General features: G+C 40.1%; 2 protein-coding genes across 3 annotated transcripts in view; one reads left to right on the forward strand and one right to left on the reverse strand.

Moving 5' to 3' along the window:
* LOC116296139 (uncharacterized) overlaps window positions 1-21,084 on the reverse strand; it is a 30,799-nt gene that overhangs the window by 8,505 nt on the left and 1,210 nt on the right. Inside the window, exons 2-21 of the mRNA XM_089032855.1 lie at window positions 15,763-17,486; window positions 14,801-14,929; window positions 13,900-14,034; window positions 13,217-13,342; window positions 12,477-12,629; window positions 11,714-11,833; window positions 11,004-11,122; window positions 10,051-10,365; window positions 8,827-9,359; window positions 7,783-8,000; window positions 7,381-7,595; window positions 6,458-6,815; window positions 5,558-5,809; window positions 4,690-4,932; window positions 3,825-4,112; window positions 3,112-3,243; window positions 2,440-2,571; window positions 1,831-1,959; window positions 1,421-1,546; window positions 236-352 (exon numbers count right to left, since the gene is read on the reverse strand). Of these exons, the coding sequence (XP_088888981.1) occupies window positions 236-352; window positions 1,421-1,546; window positions 1,831-1,959; window positions 2,440-2,571; window positions 3,112-3,243; window positions 3,825-4,112; window positions 4,690-4,932; window positions 5,558-5,809; window positions 6,458-6,815; window positions 7,381-7,595; window positions 7,783-8,000; window positions 8,827-9,359; window positions 10,051-10,365; window positions 11,004-11,122; window positions 11,714-11,833; window positions 12,477-12,629; window positions 13,217-13,342; window positions 13,900-14,034; window positions 14,801-14,929; window positions 15,763-17,479 (5,557 nt within the window). The 5' untranslated portion in view covers window positions 17,480-17,486. The remainder of the gene's footprint in view (window positions 1-235; window positions 353-1,420; window positions 1,547-1,830; window positions 1,960-2,439; window positions 2,572-3,111; window positions 3,244-3,824; window positions 4,113-4,689; window positions 4,933-5,557; window positions 5,810-6,457; window positions 6,816-7,380; window positions 7,596-7,782; window positions 8,001-8,826; window positions 9,360-10,050; window positions 10,366-11,003; window positions 11,123-11,713; window positions 11,834-12,476; window positions 12,630-13,216; window positions 13,343-13,899; window positions 14,035-14,800; window positions 14,930-15,762; window positions 17,487-21,084) is intronic.
* The window catches only part of LOC148909641 (uncharacterized), a 50,603-nt gene continuing 37,033 nt past the window's right edge, over window positions 7,515-21,084 (forward strand). Inside the window, exons 1-4 of one of the 2 annotated variants that reach the window (XM_089032867.1) lie at window positions 7,515-7,641; window positions 14,740-14,850; window positions 15,457-15,535; window positions 17,864-18,103. In XM_089032867.1, coding sequence (XP_088888993.1) covers window positions 18,037-18,103 — 67 coding nt within the window. In that variant the 5' untranslated portion in view covers window positions 7,515-7,641; window positions 14,740-14,850; window positions 15,457-15,535; window positions 17,864-18,036. Of the gene's footprint in view, window positions 7,642-14,193; window positions 14,851-15,456; window positions 15,536-17,863; window positions 18,104-21,084 lie in introns of those variants that run through there. The other variant, XM_089032868.1, reaches the window with a different exon arrangement.

Here is a 21,084-nt window from a genome sequence, read left to right on the forward strand (position 1 = left end):
TACTCCAGTATTTTGAAGAATATCTTTATAACATTTTTTGAAGAATTTGTGAAACAAATATCGCTAAATGGTGACAAACATTCTACTTAAGAACAATAAATTTTTCAATTTCAAGCTGTTTAAATGGAAAATCAGTTTATTTCTCACTCGCTCGCATCGCATTGCATGATGGAATAAACCCTGGATTCTCCTGATTATTTGGTATATTCTATAGTATAATCCTCGAATTACTAACCTTGGCATTTCTTGTTGTCGGCCGCAAGTTTGTATCCTTTGAAACATTTACACTCATTTGTGCCATTTATGACGACACACTCATGTTCACATCCTAAACCATTACACTTCTGTTTTGCTAAAATTAAATGAAATATTCGGTAATTTTCTGTTAAAGAAATAAACGTGAAAAGACCAAAAACTTTTCTCGACTTCCTTTTTCAAGAACGATTGGCATCCATTTACCAATTCCACACCACACCACACCACACCACACCACACCACACCACACCACACCACACCACACCACACCACACCACACCACACCACACCACACCACTTTTAATCTTTCATTTCAGTTTATTAATCGTAGGAGGGCCATAATGGAAACTACTGGGTCACCAGTAATGTATGTCACCCTCGTTAAATAAAGTCTTTTTTTTTTATCCCATCCCATCCGATCCCATCCGATCCCATCCATTTTTGAAGTGTGATGAATAATTCATCTTTTCTCGAAAGGTGTGAAAATGACCCAAAAGCGATCAAAACCATGGGCTACAGTCCATGCTTTTTGGCCAAAAACACCCATTTTTGAAGTGTGATGACTAATTCATATTTTCTCGAAAGGTGTGAACTCGACTTCCTTTTTCAAGAACGATTGGCATCCATTTACCAATTCCACACCACACCACACCACACCACACCACACCACACCACACCACACCACACCACACCACACCACACCACACCACTTTTAATCTTTCATTTCAGTTTATTAATCGTAGGAGGGCCATAATGGAAACTACTGGGTCACCAGTAATGTATGTCACCCTCGTTAAATAAAGTCTTTTTTTTTTTATCCCATCCCATCCGATCCCATCCGATCCCATCCATCCAATAACCGTAGCATATTACACCACTAAACTCCACACCATCCCATATATCCATAACCACCTTACTACACTGTACCACACCGCACCACCCCATCCCATCCCATCCCATCCCATCCATCCAATACTCGTAGCATACCACACCACTAAACTCCACACCATCCCATATATCTATTACTACCTTACTACACCGTACCACACAACACACCATGTCATCCATCTATCCATCAGTCTATCCTTCCTTCCTTTCATTTTATCTTCATTTCTTCCCTCTGTCCTTTCATAGAAATACGACGGTTTTTCCGTCAGTGTCTTACCGGAACAAGTCTTGTTGTTTGAATCTAGTTTGTAACCCTCTTTACACGAACATACGTAGGAAGACGGTATATTTTGACAGATCTGTTCGCAATCGTTATTGATTGGATACTCGCATTCGTCGATATCTAAACCATTAAGAAGGAAAGAAAATAAGTTAATACTACACAAAAAATATAACAACTCGAGTCCTGTTACTGAGATTTTCAATATTCTGCGAAATTTCAACGGCTTGTTGACGTCAGCTTTATCTGTCTGTCCTCTTATTGATGATAAAAACTAACCAATCAGCGCACAAGAAAATTAAACTGTAATTGTTAGTCACTGTAAAAATTAAATTTCACCGTGCAGCTCGCAGCTACCTGCTGGATTTTCAAGATACAGTATACAAGAACTCGACTCGTGTACGTACCAACACAATCATAGAAGCCAGGGCTTGTCTCGTTAAGTTTGTATCCATCATAACACGTGCAGTTGAAAGATCCATCCGTATTCTGACATTTGTGGTTACATCTTCCATCTTGCAAGCATTCGTCGATGTCTGATAGGAAAAAAAGCCTCAAAGAAATGAGTTTCATGACTGCTTGGCTCTTGTGACTGCTGATCACAATAGATTGCTGATTGACCTAGTACTACAACTACTTAGAATTCCTATTTTCCCCAGATTATATTAAATGGTGGGAAATAACAAAAAGGACCTTGCTGTCTCGTGTCTATTCACAGATATAAACTCTATAGCGCCTGAGAAAGTGCTTTTAAAGATTTGCACTGTGGTGCCCACGGTAGAGGTGATGCCTTGTCCTTTACTACCACCCTGCAGCCACACAAGGGAGACGCTCTCCTTCTTTTTCTCTATGATATTCTCTACTCTTTTGCAAATGATTTGCCCTAAAGCCAAGCTAAGTAAGTGCAAATGAGTCTTCAGTCACAAAACACAGCGGTATTCAGTTACCGATGGGCAAAAGGGACTATTTTGCATGGGCAAAAAAGGATGTAAGAATCTACTCGGGGCTCTACTAACCTGTGCAGCCTTGCTTAGGATTTCCCTCATAGCCTTTCTTACAAGTACAATTGTAGCCTCCAAGAGTATTTGTGCAGTCTGAGTTAGCCTTACAATCGTTGCCGATGTTTAGATTAGTACACTCGTCCACATCTGCAAAAATAGACCACGGTTTTATGAGCTATGGTATTATATTTTATGTGGGGTAGGTGTTACTACGGTCTTTAGATACTAACTATACTATAGACCCCTTGCATTGATTTCCTAGAGGAATTGTTTGGGTGACAAAAATAGTAGGTCGTCTTTTCTTATGCAAAAAGAATCCATTGTATTGCTCCCCAGAACAATTCCTCCCGGGACTCAGTGCAAGGGGTCTATATAGATAGAATAGAATCCCCCCCTCCCCCTTTCCACCCCAAAGCACCCCTGATAGGGATATTTCTTTCCTTTAACGCCATGGTCATGCATCTGTGAGTCTAGACGGCTTCCTTGAGAAGGAAATCTAGACTTTTATTCCCACGTTCGACTATGAGTCCAGACGGCTTCATAGGTACTCACTACATATATAGAAACCTAGTTGGGAATGGAGTAACCATAATGCTATCGTAAACTCTTGAGTGTGCCTTGAGAGGGAAATCACACCAGAGTCAACTATGAGTCCAGACGGCTTCATTTCTAGAAGAGTTCTATTACCTGTGCAGTTGCTGCCCGGTGTTTGTTTCCTGTATCCTGTCTTGCACTGACACTCGTAGCTGCCGACTTTGTTGATACAGGTCTCGTTAACCGTACAGGTGTTATTGGCTGGTTCCGCACATTCGTCGAAGTCTGATAGGATCGAAATATGAAACACTTATTTCACTTTCTAAGACTGCTATTACTGGGTTTCACTTGACATAGCATCCTTTCTGATTAAAGGCACAACATTATCAGGTTTTGACAACCTTTTGGAGCAGATAATGAGATCCAAAGGCTTTTATCAGCTGATTGAAAACCAGAAAAACGGTATTCGCAACTGTTGCTCTTTGGTATCTTTGCACTCCAAAGTGAAAGAAACCCTTAAAAGGTGCCTCAACCAACCTGGTAAAAAAGTTTTGGGCCGGGTTGTACGAAGGGTGGATAGCACTATTCGACGGATAAATCCTTATCCAATGGATTAAGTGATGCTGTTATCCAATAAATTTATCCAGTGATTTTTTACTAAATCACCTCCCTAATGCAACCTTTTTCCATTCACTTTCTACACAGAAACTCCTAGGGAATAAGTTTTCGAATCAGAAATAACCGTATTTTATATTAGAGAAAGCGTCCCCGCTTCATTGTCCTGGCATTTATTTCCTTGTTTGTGTAACGTGTTATTTGAAAAACGGAAATAAATCAGTATCAAAAGAAGAAGCAAATTTTGTTACCATTGCAGTCTTCTCCATTTCCAACAAGGCCATCTGGACAAGCACCACATATATAACCAAAATCAGGCGCTGGTTTGGACTTGCAAGTAACATTGCCGTAGCACGGATCGTTCTCACATGGGTCATCCACGATTCCGCAGTCATCGCCGCTGTATCTTTCTGAGCAACTACAACCAACCAATTCAAAACTGTTGTTTTGATTAGACGTAAGGATGTTTGTGAAGTCGCATTCTTGTCCATTCTTGCAATCACAGAATTTGACCTCTACTGACTTGACCTGTGATGCACCTATAAAAGAATTTTAAAGATGATGTATTTTTTTAGCGACTCATGGTCAATTCAAGACTATTTCATCCATCCAAGCCAAGGTAGTGAGTGCGGTGAAAATCTATTCCACTCATGGTCCTGTATTATTCTGATATTGCTTCGCAGACGTAATCGTATTTCCATTTTAAAACATCTCTCCAAAGGAATTAATAGGAAAATAAACAATTTATCTAGTGAGGTGCCCTTAGAAGTGGCAAACTAAATCCTCCCCGAGCACTGCCCGAGCACTGCCCGAGCACTTCGCCAGCTCGCTGTTCCTGAGCACTGGTACTGACGAGTAGATTTCTTAGATCAGTGTCAACTGGAACCTAATGGTACAGACGTACCATGCCGTGATGGTACTGTGGTGAAGCGTTTTTATTGGATGAAAAATGATCTAACGCGCTGTGACTAAGTTAATGAACATCGTCAATTCCATTCCTTGAGAGTACCCTTATGTCGTACTGATTCACGTTCATCTGTTCTAATAGCTACATTTGTGGTAACAATTGCCGCATCGCGCCAAAAGGAAATTTAAGCGTGAACTAGTGTTGATTACCTTGTTTATCCACGGCTGCAAACTCAATCTTAAAACTCCCCTCTCGTTGGTCACTGGATGGTAACCAAGAAAAGATCCTCGTAACATTGTCAAAAGAGGATCCGGCTGGCAATTCGCCCGTGTCTGACAACGTGAACGTATCTCCGTCATTCGGATCATTCGCGGTGACAGTAATATTTATTCTCTCATTGACCGTTACGTTGATTACATTTGGAGTAACAGTGATATCAGGTGGCTGGTTGGCTGAAAATAGATCATCAAGTCACATTAGGTTTATACAGGGTTTTTTTTTGTATCTCTGCAAACAGTTATGCCATTCTTAGGTTTTGGCTCACTTCGCATTCGTAATACACCTGTTTCAAAGATCGTTGTTGCACCAAGAGCCTCAAGTAACAAGCCAAGGCTCCAGAGAACGTCGGCACTTTTAATTATAATTGATTTATTCATGGTTCATGCAAGTGGCTATAGCCCTACACTAAATATCCTCTCAAGCAGCCTTGCTTGGAGCAATTTGTGAAGTCAATAAATGAAAATGCACCATGAATAAACTAATTACAGCTAAAAGTACCGGCATTCTCTGCGGTCTTGGCTTGTTGTTTGATGCTTTTGGTGCGACAACGATTTCTGAAATAGGTGTATACCGCCGTGTTCATTGGTTAAGTTTAACGGAAGTATTGGAAAGACGCTCATCAGGGTTAGCCTTATTTCAGCATCAAAATATTCCGCTCAAATACTATTACAGTAAAGTAGGGTAAAGAATGCACCACTTCATTAATGCAAACACTTCCACAGACCTACTGACAGGTATTTATAAACATGGAGGATAAGGTCACCCTACTTTCACGGAAACAAGTCTTTTGTCGCTTACCCATCGCTGCTTTTTTTTCGTCGTTCTTTTTATCAAAATCTGCCGATGCAAGTCCCAGAGCCTCATTTCCAGTAAGCAAGATATCCAGTATACATTGCTTGTTACCATTGCACTTCCTTGTAATATTTTGATCGATTGCGCTCATGTTGTAATCACTCAAAAACGTTGGACGGAAGCTTCCATCAAAGTACACTGGCTTTTTAGAGCAGTTCTCGGCGAATACGAACAACCCTTCATCGTACGGTACTTTCCCTATAAAAGACAAAAGAAAATTTGAATTATTTAATTCAGTTTGAATAATTTAGAATATCAGTTGTTAGATGTAAGATGCTTCTGGATTCGGCATCGCGTTTATAGGTAGATTTAATGGGCTCATTCCTTATGCTCTAGTCTATTCTTTTATTTGTTAGAGCAGGCTGACTATTTTGGCAGCTTTCGCTGATATGGGCCGGCTTTCACTCACACACACTACCACTACATTTACTATTTTATGCACGCAACGCGCGACTCACATGTCAATCTTTACGGAGGAAGTAAAAACCGGAGAACCCGGAGAAAAATCCTCGTGGCACGAGAGACAACAACACATCAAACAAGCTCAATTCCAGTTGGCGTCCACAAAGCTTGAACTGGTGACCCGATTCGTTGGACTAACAGCAGTGAAAGACGACGCATTATCAGCAGCGTACCGCGCCACCCATGCCAACAGTTTCCTCGGTACCGTTTTGTCTCCCCCAGCACGTTCGATTCAAATTCGATCTCAATGTTGCTTCCCCGAGCCTGACTAAGATCAGGGTTTGATAACATTCTTTGGTGTGGTTTGTTGTGACAAAAGGTTTTAGACACCTCGATGTATGGTCATAGAACTCTCATCCCAACGAACACTGACAACTGACTTACATGTTTGCCCAAATGCGAAGATTTCCTTATCCGTTGAGTCGGTGGATATTGCTGTACCATTCGGATAAGTTAGATCATCAGTCTTATTACCATTCAGTATACCCAGAAGACCTGTAGTATTCTTATCCGCGAGTTCAGGTGGAACGCTGAAACCTATTTGCAGAAGCCCGATTCCAGGAGTGATTTCTACAGAAAAACCAGAATCCTCGAACAAAACGATCAGAGTTTCGTTGCTTTTCTTCAGGAGAAATCCAGTTGCCTTTTTCAGGGCGTCTATACCAAAAGTCTGGCCGCAAACGTACGTTGAATTGTACACTAGAATACTTAGGTTACCAGGCATCGTGTCACTAAATAGAACCTGAAATAAAATGTCGCATTAGTTAATAACAAATAGAATATAAGCAGCTAGAAAGAAATGTTAGAAAGAATATTCAATAGTCACGAGCTTGTGAGCATTAGTTGTAGGTAAAGGTAGATGGGATGTTTTCATTTTATTTGCCAGCCAAGTTAGAGCCCTTTTGATATTAAACCGCTAAAAGGCCGTTTCCATGAAGATCCGATGAACCCTCTAGCTCTGTTCTCTTTGTTTTCTCACGTTAAGAAAACATAGCCTCCTCCCCAAACAACGCGCTTTGTTAATACTGATTACAAGTTATTACAAGAGAAATTAGAGAGTTTAAGCACCAGGCGTTTTTGAGTTACGGACGGCAACCGGAAGTGGATTTACAGGATTAGTGACGTCATGATGTCCGTAGCGTCATGTCACTGACCTAAAACTCGCTTTTCCGTCCGCGTTGACAAAAACGGTGTTCTCGATCCAGTCTTCCTCTGGCGTCCGTATTGACAAAAATGCCTGGTGTTTGAGCTTTCTAATGTTGCAAAACGGAGCCCATCAACAGAAACGCACTGTAAAGAAGACATACCTGAACTGTTGTGTTCTTTTTGTTTTTCATAGCGAATCCACTGAAGACAGTCGCGTTGGAAAGTCTGTTGGTATCTTTGTACGGAGGTCTGATTGTTTTGCCATGAAGGATGTGGCTTTTGTCTGTCGTGGTGAGCAAAATGTAATCTCCAAGGCCATTGAACGAATATTTGAAACCATCAAGTGTTGCGATGTGAGGATCACCGAAGAACCATCCTGCAAGAAGAACAAATCAACCCAAACAATCAGTACAGGATGACAGGTAACCCAACGATCATTTTGTCTTTTTTTTTTTTTTTTTTTTATTGCTTTTTTCTAGCATGCAAATCATGCAGTTATGAAAGGGGGAAAACCTGACAGACAGACAATTTTGCTTTCATTAATTTCAAAGTTCGCTTCTCACCTCTTCTCACTATCCGCCTTCTTCGAATTCGCCATCTGCGCCGGAATCCAAAGTTCCATCGACAGGAACAGGGTGGAGGTCTCTGGTTGGAACAGCTGTCTTCAATGGGTCGATACTGTGAGAAGTCGTTACAGTACTTGTTACTATCGAGACAGCACGTTTTGAAAGTTTCCTCGTCGTGTTGTCTATAAGAATCCTTGTTCGAGACAGGAGAATATCTGGAAATAAAAGAGGTCTAGCTTTTATGAGCAATATCTATGAACAATAACTATGGCACTTGGAACGATTATCCCACGGATCGATGAATAAGAATTGGGAATGATTAAGATCCATTGTTCCAGTGGCGGAACAATGGAAATAGATCCAGAAAGACAAAGGCCCTACCATACTAGTTAGTTACCAGGTTCGATATTCTTCATCATGCCCGCTTGGGCAACTAACAATGGGTTAATTGTAGTTTACTTGTTATATACTCTTGCACATCATTAATTATCTCCCGTGGGATTTAATGGCCAGATTAGGGCCCCGTCCACACGTATCCGGAAATTTTTGTATCCGCAAATTTTTTTTTACGGATACGGGTTGCGTCCACACGTGTCCGCAAATTTTTGTATCCGTATTCGGAAATTTTACGAAAACGGATACGTGTGGACGGTGAAAACGATTCGAATACGCTGTGTGTGGACGCAATCATTTCGTATCCGCAAAAAATAACTTGCGGATACAAAAATTTCCGGATACGTGTGGACGGGGCCTGAATAGTAACCATTACTATTCTTGGTGGATGTGACTCTTTGGGTTTTGAGTTTGGGAACGAGATCATCAAGGTCCACAATCTCGCGTCCCAAATTCAACCCCACAATCTTATGCACCATGAGTTATTCATCATTCTCCCTCGAACTTCAGACCGACGAATTACATATGTCCGGGCTGCTCCATGTTGTCCGAGAAAACAATTACGGCTTCTCAATTTTGTAATCTCTCGTTTAATTTTCAGACCAAATTGCACTCCATTATTTATTTACGGTCAGTTTATAAGCGTACCTTGCTACTCTTCCTGCTAGACGTGCACTTGTTATCAGTGCTCCTCTGGTCCAAAATCCTCTTCTGAAGTAACAACATGTTTTGGTGTATTCCTCCTTTATGTATGCGTAACAAATCCGCCGATTTGTTAGTGCACCTCGCCAGTACTCGAAGCGAGAATCAGATTGAACCGCTCTAAAAGAGCATGGGCACGATGGAATCTCATTTATCCATTCGTTATCTTTTGGCTGTTTTCTTATCCAGCTGAGGCACTTTTCTTCAGGCGTTGGGGGCTCATTCCCTTTGGAAAACACGATGACTATCACTCCTTTACGCTTTCTGCCTGCCGGATCTGTAAATGTTTCATCATCAATGTCGAAGATAGATTCCGTGAAGGATCCTTGGTATTCTTTACAGACTCCTGATTTGGTGGCGTAACCGACCATGGCTTTCCTTCTTAGTTGTCTGTACCAATTCATGCCGTTGTCATCGTAAAGAAACATCACTACTGAAGTACTTCCATTGGTTGCCATAACAGCTTGGAAAGTGTTGGTCTATAAGGTTGGAAAAAGCAATTGGAAAGGTCTGTTGTTTTATTCGTTCATCGCTACTCCCATACATTTTGTATGTTTTTTAAGACCTTAGAGCTAACGGTTCCAGTTGCTTCGCGTAATATGTTTCAAGCATATTACGCCAAGCAACGTTTATCTTTAGCATGTTTTCTCAATTCAGATTACGTTTCATTCCTTGAGTATTATTCCTTTGTGTATTAGTAAAGCTTGAAATGCATTTAAATGTAGGCAGCTCAACAAAGATTCTGGATCTCATGGGAAACACTGACACATGGTCTGAAACACTGACACATGGTCTGAAACACTGACACATGGTCTGAAACACTAACACATGGTCTGAAACACTGACACATGGTCTGAAACACTGACACATGGTCTGAAGCACTGACACATGGTCTAAAACACTAACCCATGGTCTGAAACACTGACACATGGTCTGAAACACTGACACATGGTTTGAAACACTGATACATGGTCTGAAACACTGACACATGGTCTGAAACACTGACGCATGGTCTGAAACACTAACACATGGTCTGAAACACTGACACATGGTCTGAAACACTGACACATGGTCTGAAATTAAGAAAAAATGGCACCTATAGTAAAGTAGTCACACCACTGAGATTATATATCAAAAAACTCTTTTCAATATAAAGACTGTTTTCCGTACCTCATCTTTGTAACGATTAAAGCACAACCTCCAAAAACAATATTGTGGCGAACGATTGGCCCAAGACACAACCAGTGCCCAGTTGGCTTCAAATCCAGCCAGGTTTGTCGTTTGATTAACTATTTCGTTTATTCTCTCAAGCACCGGACCTGAGTTTTCTTCTTCTTTGGCAAACTGTTGATACCCTACTCGTCCTCCTCTTGCACTGGCCCAAAAGGGTGCAATAATGTCTTTTTTGAGGCGTCTGTTACTGCAGGACTTAGGGGTTGACCTTGTGTATTTTTTGCCGATTGAGATCAGACCATTGGTAGAAATCTAGATAATGTTAAGAAAAGAAGAGAAAAATGCAATTAGACGTAACAGGCATACCTTAAACATGCCTGCATAACTAACAACAAATGCCCTGCATGAAAGACTAGTATTTTAGTTTAAAAATGCATAGGCGGCGGCGGAGCGGTTTGAAAGGTGAGGGTGCCTGCAACATGGAAGCATTCTTCTTCAGTCCCTCTTTTTAATATAAACGTGTACTATTTTTATTCGAAAGACCCAAAATAGACTTTCATAAGTCATTCAGTCCAATAAACGTTTTTGTTGTTGTTGTTGTTTTTGTTTTGTTTTTTTGTTTTGTTTTTGTTTGTTTTTTGTTTTTTTGTTTTTGTTTGTTTTTTTTTTTTTTTTTGCTTTTTGTTTTCTACATTGTTCTTTCGTTACAAAATCCAAAGTTATAAACCAAAAGTGGAGGTGCTACCTCTGTAAAGTAGGGCTACTAGGACACCTCCAGCACCGCCCGGCTATAGAATGAAAAGCAGTTAGAGAGCTGAAGGAAATTAGACTAGATAAAGAAACCCACGGTGGAGGGCACCACAACAATGGCATGTTGTTGGTTTTTTTTTTCTTTTTTACATAAGAATCCTCTCAAATAGTTATGCTGCATTTTCCTAACAGGTACTTACGTATATTTTGGAGTGAGATTTACCGCCATAGTAGAATCCAAGTAAGGGACGTAATCGCACTGTTCTTGTAAAGAATATCAGTCGTCCCTGAATTAGTGTCGGATCAATGACTCTATTTTCTAAGATAAAAACAATCATTGATCAGAATTATCGTAAAATGAATGGGCTTAGGAAAGAGCGTAATAAGAGTCAGACACTCCTCACTTTTTCGTATGAATTTTTTTCATTTTCCATTACACGAAAGGTCGAAAATGTTTAAATTATTTTTTTACATGTCACCACACAGTTTTTCCTCACTCCACTGATCATATTATCAATACGGATACATACAAATAAACGTAATTCAAAATTGTCAATTGATCGTGGAAAACAAAGAGGCACTTGGCCCTTACCTTGCCTCTCTAATCACATGTGAGACTGTCTTCCTTGAATGAAGGGTTTTTCTCCCTCCACAAAACTTTACATGCTAACATGCTACATTCCAATTTGATCTTAGAGTTAGACGTGCCTTAATTTTCATTAGCGCGGAAGTCGTTTTAGGGTATTAATAAATTATATCAGCCGTCAAGACTGCATTATGATTACAATTATTAAGAGACAGGCTCAGTGATTCGCCTCTCGGTAGATTTTCCTCGATAATCACTTCGCCTTCGGCGAATAATTGTTAAATAACAAGGTCCTCAAATCTTTACCGGGCACAGTCAACATACCTTTGCAGGAGTAACCATCCCCTACATAGTTTTTCTTGCACTTGCATTTGTAACTTCCTATGGTGTTGCTACAATCAGCATTCTTATGACAGCTATTCGGTCGACTGCACTCATCGATATCTGTAACATTATCAACGTTCATTAAAATAGCTTTCAACAGATAAATGTCAAAGCGGAATTAGTTCTATAGATTTTTATTTGGAATAAAGATGTGGCCCTTATTTACATAAACACATATATTTGTGAGTTCGATTTTAACTTTGTTAGCGATGACTGAATTAGCGAATCTGCATTTTTACGTGCATTATACTTATAGTGCTAGTAGTTTATGCAAGGGATTAATGAGGTTCAGTTAAACCTAGAGTTCGTTAATGGACCCTTCTCAAAAGCGAAGATGGATGCGAAGCTAAGATGGAAATACAAATAGAAATGCAGCAAATACCGTCGAGAAAAAGTGTGATTTATTTTGTATTTCCATGCACCTTAGCCTCGCATCCACGATACTTTTGAGAAGGATCCATTTGCCTGATGCAGAGAAGCCAAACAATACTAATGTTTCGTTTCCTATGTCACATTTTTTCTCTTCTTTTCTTCTTCTAATTCCTAAATACTTTTATTTGGCTTAATTTTCCTTTCTTTACCTTTTTTCTACTTACTCTTCTCTCTTTTTCCTTATCTCATCTCCCATTTTTTTCAATATTTTTTATTTTATTTTCTCCTTTCATCCCGTCCCTGTAACTGTAGTATACAACAACACACCTACCTGTACAGTTTAGGAGTACTTTTGGACTTGCAGTTTCGTCGTAATTCGCGTTAAATCCAATCTTGCAACCACATTCATAACTACCTCGTTTGTTCTTACAAAAACTGTTGTTGACATTACTGCAAGAATTTTCCATTGAACACTCGTCTATATCTAGAAGCAAGAACGTAAAAACGTTATTTAAATCAAAAGTATATTTAAGACCACGAGAAAATACCTCTCAATTCTTCTGTATGGGTTATTATTCCATCATCCAAGTTTTTTTTGTGAAGGTACCTATTGGGTTGTACCCATTTATAGTCTTAAGTTAAGTATTTCTTTTTAAGAATAGACGCTTTGCAGAACGTTGGAATGCAGCTCAATTTGGAGGACATAACAATAGGATTCCAATAGACCTTATTCGTGGTGTGACAATGTTTTCCCAATTCAGCGTGACAAACCTCCAGGGGATTCATTTTCTTTTGTTTTTACTCTTCGAAAAATTCATGAGTATCCCAAAGGATACGAAAGGAATAACGATGATATCCCGACGGGTTTCAAAACATTCCCCCAGAGGTTTGTCACGCTGAATTGGGAAAACATTGTCACACCACGAATAAGGTCTATTCTCAGGAGATTGAAATGCTTTTGTTTTGTCCTTCAAATTGAGAAACCTTGACATCAAATGCAAGAGGACTATTATCTATAGGAGACTCCAAGTGTGCCACCTCCGGCCAATTTTTCTCACATTCCCTACGTACCTTTGCAATAATTAAGAAGACCGAAGTGAAATCCTTGGGGACAGACACATCTGTAGCTGCCTGGAAGATTTTCGCACACGGCTTGAGGAAAGCATTTATTGAAGATGGTAGAACATTCGTCGATGTCTAAAACGAAACAATAGGTTATGGTCAGCGCTTGTAAAATTCATTAAAAAAGATAAGATTTTTACTTGGATTATCTCCCACCGTATCTGAATGGGTAACAAATTACAGTCAATTGGAACCGTTCATCTTTTATGGCCATGTGGGGGGGGGGGGGGGGGGGGTGATGGGATTTAGGCGGGGCCACGTAAAAAAATATGTTAAGGGGGGTTCACCCCAAAAATAATAAGCTAAATAGAAAATTCATAAAATAATTTATTCTGTTTTAATAGGGGGCCACGTAACAATTCAGGTCGGAAAGGGGTCATACATTTTTTTGCTTACAATTCACGACATCCCACCAGTTCCCCATTGCTTGTACAAAGTGAATTGTCCCTAACAGGGGTGTCTTATCTTTTATTATATAAACACCAGTGTTCTACGTGGAAAATAAATCTTTGCCCTTTCTCCCATCGCTGTCAACGCTGTGGACGCAAATCTATGCATATCCCCCGTATGCATATGTCATTAGTTATCCATGTGTATTATCGGCGCTTAGACTATAACGCTGTTCAACTTACCTACGCATTCCCCAGCTAGGTTTTTCCTGTAGCCTTGGTCACACACACAAGCAAAAGAACCGTAAGTGTTCACACAATGTGAATGGTTAGAGCAACCTCCATTCTTTGGTTCAACAAGCTTGCACTCGTTCACATCTAAGAGAAGAAAAATGGCACCCATTATTTACAAAGCCGACCTTGTTAGTACCCATGGGGCTCTTCAAAGATCCATAAACATGATGCATTATGGTCTAGGTTGGGTACCAACAGCACCGCATATAAGGCTTGACAATAATGATGGCACTCGCTGAGTTTCTTAGAAAACTTCTGATAATAAAATCAATTTTGAGTCAGCACCAGCAGACATATGCCGACAGAACAAGGAAATCCTTTTATACTCTGGGATCAAACATGGCTGCTGTCATGTGATCGCGCGAAACCTTTAACCAACATTGCGACTATAAAAAAAACAACAAACTTAGTTTTTTAAACGGGTCTGAAATAACGAAAAAGGTGGCAGGCACGACGTTTTACAGTGCCGGACTACGGAAACGGGAGCCATTTACACAGCAAGAACCAATCAAAATGGTTCTAACTTTGGTTAGTGGAACTAGTCATAAAGATATTTATTTCTTCCAGCGAGAAAATGACGATGTTTCCACATAACATGTAAGTCAAGTTAACATTCTCATATAGCCCAAGTTTCTGATTGGCTCCACTACCCAAAGTTGGAATGCATTGTTTTCGTGCCACATTTTGATTGGTTAGCTGTGTAAGTTGCTCCGTTTATAGGATTTGCAGTGCAATGTACCAACTAAAAATCACAACCAAAACTTTGCAATTTTCTCTCTACTATTTCAGGCGCTCTTTGATGTAGCAGTAGACATGCAGGCATGGAAGGGTGTGATTCAAGATCTCTTACCTCGACAATGATTATCGGGATCCACGTTCATGCCAGCTGGACAGACACAGGTATAGCCACCAATAATATAGTTTTTGCACTGAGAACGTCTTGCACAAGAGTGCCTACCCAGAGAACATTCGTCAATTCCTGCATCGAAAAACTCAATTAAGCAAACCCAAGAATACGTAAACTAGGTCAACTAACCTATTTCAAACAATAACTCGTTTCTACGCTTCGCGTATCCACGAGTTAAAAACGTCGGTCGGAGAACTGAAATGGGCAATTTGAGACTGAACAAAATTTTTGTGCCTTGAAATTTTTTGGCTAAAATATAATAGGCGTAAAACATGAAGGACGGGAAAGAACAGTGGCGGATAGCATCCGAGAGGCTGCAAAGATAACGGTTATCAATGCTTTGATCACTTTCTTTTGAAAGGGTGGATCGGGAGGGGTGGACGCAGCCATCTTCGATTCCCACTACAATATATCGGATACGCCACTGCTAATTTAACCAAGCCAGTTTAACAATGTGAAGTAAAAACAGTTGCTTGACTGACGTTGCTAAGCTCGGGCTATCTTAGAAAGACAGACAGCCCATTGACCACTAGTGTACGCAGAACCTCTAAACAGTGGAGGGCCCATGAGCGCAACTTGACTATTTGATGCTTTTGTAGGTAACTGCCATATATCCTTCCCTACTCCCCTACTCCCCCGACCCAAGGACCATGAAATGGATCCGGATCCGCCCGTACTGTAAGTTTTAAAAATATCAATAGAGGCTTTGCACCATCACATGATGGCAGTCATGTCAGGAGGCACAACAATAGAGCATTTTTCCCCTGGGAAACTGAATTCTTTCTCATGTAAATCAGATTAGACAAGATTCAATTGTTCCCGCCTCCTGTCATGGCTGCCATCACGTAATGGTGCAAAGCCCTCTATTGGTCAGCTCGTATATCCATTATTAAGAATTTACTTACGGTTCCTGTTTAAGTATAGTAATCTGTTGATGATCTTCAAAAAATTCCAGTTAAAGATAGTGTAGTCTTTAATGCCAATAAATATGGAAAGCTGTTTGAAGGAGTATGTCCTGAACAGCAGTTTGACCTCTTCAAGGCTTGTATTGTTGAGATCGAACAAAACTAGAAACGTATGCCAATTAAGTTTTAATGTTTCAGTGAAGTTGAAGACGGTTCGTTCGTAAAAGACAGTAGTATCTAGACGATACAGATAGATAAGATAAGAAACCTCAAATTCCTGATAGAGTACTCGGTAGTTCTTGGTTAGTGGCTGCCTGTCTTTCTCGATCTGTTGTTTGAGTAGCAGCATGTGGATCTCAAGGGCAGAATGATTGTTGAGCAAGTACTTAAAGTATCCTGATTCGTTCAGGGCCTTGACTGCATAAGCCACTCCGATTTGGGACATCAGTTGAGCGAAATCTTCGACGCTTGCATTTTTCAATGATCCTGGGTCAAGTTTTGCAAACGCTTCGAGTTCTCCAAAAGTAATATTCGATTGCATCGTGGCGTAGCGCTGGATGTAGTACTTGATAGCGTAGTTTTCAAATTCAAAGTCTGTGAGTCGGTAAAGATAAGATGTTGTTACATTGAATTTGTTTTCCAAGATCGCCATGTTGGCTATTTGGTAGTGTTGCAGGATCTTCTCTCGTATGTTCTTGCTGGCTGCGATACTCTCCTTGTACACCAGATTAAGCTCAGTATATTTATACAGGAACTCAAACGTCTCTAGTATAGTATAGTTCTTGATGACTGCCCTTTGAACGTCTGTTGAAGCTGCAAGCTCGGCGACTGTATAATTCATGTACCTCAGCTCAACTCTTCGTTCCCAGAAAAACTGGATAAAAGTCAAGTTGTTTCCTTGGTAGATTCCTTTCAGCGTAGTAAGTATATTGGTATCTTCATTGCTGTTGACCAAGTACCACACTGTCTTCTCGGCCAATCTATCCCTTTCTTCCTTCACAAATTCCAAGAGCATGTGAAAAAAGGTCCGAGATGATCGAAGATATCGTACAACATACTCTAGAGTGAGGCTCTTTTGCAGCTCCTCTGGGGTAATGAGCAGATATTCGGCTACTTGCCCAAGAGTAGCGTTTTCAAGCCTTTCATCGTAGCCTAGGAGTGAAACAGTACTTTTGCGATCACTGGATTTCAAAGAGTAAGATAATATAGATAGGAAACTCGATTTTCTGATCACAAAACCGACGTCTTGAATAAAGAAATCCAAATTTCTGTCGAGACTGACATTCCGGTTTCTTAGGGTAATTAGCACATGGCCAACATCTTGTACAACGGCTTTGGTGGCATTAGAAGTGAGAAGCACACGAACGTCATCCATGGTTGCGTTTCCAGGAAAGTTATCGAGCTCTTTGCCATTTATCATAGCCACTTGACTCAGGGTGAACTTAAAGGCATCCAAGCAAGTGTCATCCCAATTCAGCTTGGCCTGTGTAAGAGTAGTATTGCCAGTTGTGTTGAGTGCAAACTCGACAAGCTGCAACACTGTCACGCCACTGAAACTGGTGTTACCAACAGCATTGCTTCTTATTTGGTCGGTGTAGTTGCGTAACAGCTCGGATGCTTCAGTGGAGTTGAGTGGAGAAGAAAGGTCACATGCTGCTAGAGAACACGTGACTTGTGTAGCCAATAGGGCAATAGCTACCCAGAGAGGTCCCATCATGGGCAATCTAAAAATAAAACGGCACAAAAATTAATGCTGGGTTAATCAAATGCTTTCAATTGTTTTCTAGTTTTTTATATGATAAACACTAAAAATTCATGTTGTGTGTATATATTGGTATAAATTTAATCTTTTCTAAGCTCGGTAAACAAAAGGCATTCTGGTCTAGCTTGGGTACAACAACACCATACAAGGCACGATGAGAAGATGTTTGTACCGAAACTATACCAAAAATATTATTAGATATATTTATAAACCTATTTCAAAAGACGTTTACCGCAGGACAAGCGATATAGGACCCCAAAAACGAGCATTTTTGATTCTAATTGCTCAATTAACATCAGCAAGATATTAAGATATTTTATTTCAATTTCCTTTCCTGAGGTTCTAGAGGCTTTGAACATCAACATCCTTTGCTTCAATAAAGCATTCAAGGAAATTAACGTCCTGAAACACCATGGTCACTATCGTCAAGGTTACTGTTGTCAAGGTTACTGTTGTCGAGGTTACTGTGGTCAAGGTTACTGTCATCCATGGTTCAGTAAATATACTTTACCATGGTTACTACTCCCAAAGGCCCAAGAAAACTGCACGCTCTTCAAAGATACATTCTGGTTGCAAACGGTAAGGTATGGAAATATTGATATTTTTAAGAACTTTCATGTTGACTCGTGGAATGTTTGTTTTTGTGACGTACAGCTCTGACGTGTACTTGCCACACACAAAATGGATAAAATAAAATTCAATGTATAAAAACAAACAAACACTGTCATAGGCCTATTGAATTTATCGGTGATCTGAAATGGGGAAACATTAGACCTTTTCTAATAAGTTCAAATAAACAATTTTGCATAATAAGATTTCCTAGACTACAAATACCTGTTACACTAAAATCATACGAGATACAAGGCACTACCATTTCGAAACAAAATTGTTTATGGCGCGATGGAAAAAAAAAAGAAAAAAAATAACATTTCAATTATAAAAACCCTTTAGTATCATCTTCTGACTGGTTTCCAGTCATTCCCAAGAGAATGAATTCACATGTTGGTTGATATAACAAAAGACATGGCGGCCATGTTGGATGATATCACAAAAGACACGGCGGCCATGTTGGATGATATCACAAAAGACATGGCGGCCATGTTGGATGATATCACAAAAGACATGGCGGCCATATTGGATGTTATCACAAAAGACATAGCGGCCATGTTGGATGATATCACAAAAGACACGGCGGCCATGTTGGATGATATCACAAAAGACATGGCGGCCATATTGGATGATATCACAAAAGACATAGCGGCCATGTTGGATGATATCACAAAAGACACGGCGGCCATATTGGATGATATCACAAAAGACACGACGGCCATATTGGATGATATCACAAACGACATGGCGGCCATATTGGATGATATCACAAAAGACATTGCGGCCATATTGGATGATATCACAAACGACATGGCGGCCATATTGGATGATATCACAAAAGACATTGCAGCCATATTGGATGATATCACAAAAGACACGGCGGCCATATTGGATGATATCATAAAAGACATAGCGGCCAAATTTAACCAAGATGGAGGCTATAAAAACCAGCCGGTTTCGAATTCTTTGTTGTACAGGATTGGCTTCCATTTCGTATGAAATTATCTTGACTATTCATCTGTTTTAGTAAAGGCCCATGGAAAAAGTGTTCGTATGAATATTCATGAATATTCTGACACTGAAATGAAGCTAACCCTGTATAAGGCTGCATTCATAATGTATAGCAGAGGGGGGGGGGGGGAGGGGCGGGTGAAATCTTTAAATGACAAAAACATTCTACCCCCCCCCCCCCCCCCTCCCTCTTTGAATTCCCCCCCAAAAATAACTATTCCCCCCGGGCAATCTGTCGTAGCCTCTTCTAAAAACTTTGCATCCCCCCCCGATTCTCTGAAAAAAAATTCAACCCCCCCCCCCTCCATATTACTGGTAAAAACTTTTCCGATCCCCCCCAAATTTCACCTGCCCCCTCCCTCTCCCATACATTATGAACGCAGCCTAAATGAGTCTGTAATCAAGGACAAAGCGAAATCGAAAACGGTCTATTGCGGAACAGAAAAGCCACAGACTCAATCCTTCGTCTAAACAAAAGTAAAATTCGAGTTTCTCCAACAATGGAAAGACCTCACTATAAAATTATGTAAACTATTTGTAAACTACGTCTTGGGTACTGGTGGATGACGATAACTTTTCAAAGGGCGATACGTGGGTGTTCATGGCCTTGAACTTGTTTGTAGGTACAACATTGCATGACCAAAAGTGTTTTCTAGAACTATAATTTGGTTTCGTGGGAATAAACAACATTATTTTTCCCCAAACAGATCATAAAAACCCTATTAAAAATGCGATTACTTTAGGAACTGTCAATTCTTTAAGTTTTGTATTAATTCTGATTTCAGTAAAAATCATGCTTATTCGAAAACTTCATCTTTCTCTTCAAACGTCTAAGACGTTTCCCCCCAGCTAATTGTTTGCGTCCACGTCTTAGCGATTTGAAATTAAAAAGTTAGTGCGCCAAGAAAACTCCATGGGTCGCCTTAATAAGTTTTAAATGATGTTATCCATCCGGTGTAGTCGCTACTTACAAGTGTCTGATGCCCAAGGGCGGTATAGGACTTTACTGTTTGATTTGCATATTATTAAAATAAGGTATTTCTAAGTATACACTTTAAATCGCAACTAGGGGAAGCATTTTGTTGCCTACTTCTATGTAATGGAAGTTTTGTCATCAAAGCCGGCTTCATCTTTCTATCTCTCTTTATTTTTGTTTCCACCTTTCACGCCTCTCTCTTTCTTAGTCTTATATGCAGCCGCTATTAGTTGTTTCATGAAACGCTCACTTGACATTATAGCGGCTGCGTAGGAGACTGTCTCTATCTGTATCCATATCGATCTGTCTTAGTTATTCTCTCTCTCTCGGCTATCACGTTTTCGCCATCAAAAATGACCTATACTACACCGAATAGAATTGAAAAGATTATTGATCGTGGATATAAATCAAAGATTAAGCTTATAATAATACGCATAAAACACCGCTGTCGTCGCACCCACTTTTTTACCATCAGTTTCGAGTGCTTTCGAAAAGGGAATTGGCTTATCACATGTATCGTGAAAACACCATTGCAAAAGTTAACCAATTTGTATGCTTAATTAGTACGTTAACTTCACGGTATTGGTTTGCTTTGTTTTATTTTCGTTTAAGTTAAGATTAGTGCGTCTCAAAAAAAGTCTAGGATAAAAGTACTTTCCAACCATGCACCTGATGGTTGGCAAGTCCGTGCTGAAAGCAAGGAAAAACTAGCCCCTACTCTTGGAACTCATACAGTCGCTGGCAAAAGCTTCAGTAAAAAGTTCTGAGAATAATTGAACTTCACCGCGTTGTCAAAATATGTAAATGCCCCTTGAATTAGATGTAAACACATGTAAAACAGCATCTTTTATTCCCAAGGGGGAGGGGGGATAGTAGATAGGACTCTCGTGTCTGTTAGCTCTCGACAAAGATATTATGTCAGTATTTTGCGCAAGAAATTACGACGACTAAACTAGACCGACAC

This window comes from Actinia tenebrosa, unplaced genomic scaffold (genome assembly GCF_029948245.1).
Source record: "Actinia tenebrosa isolate PJP-AT-01 unplaced genomic scaffold, QUT_ActTen_1.0 PGA_scaffold1__47_contigs__length_23844297, whole genome shotgun sequence".
Lineage (NCBI taxonomy): Eukaryota > Metazoa > Cnidaria > Anthozoa > Actiniaria > Actiniidae > Actinia > Actinia tenebrosa.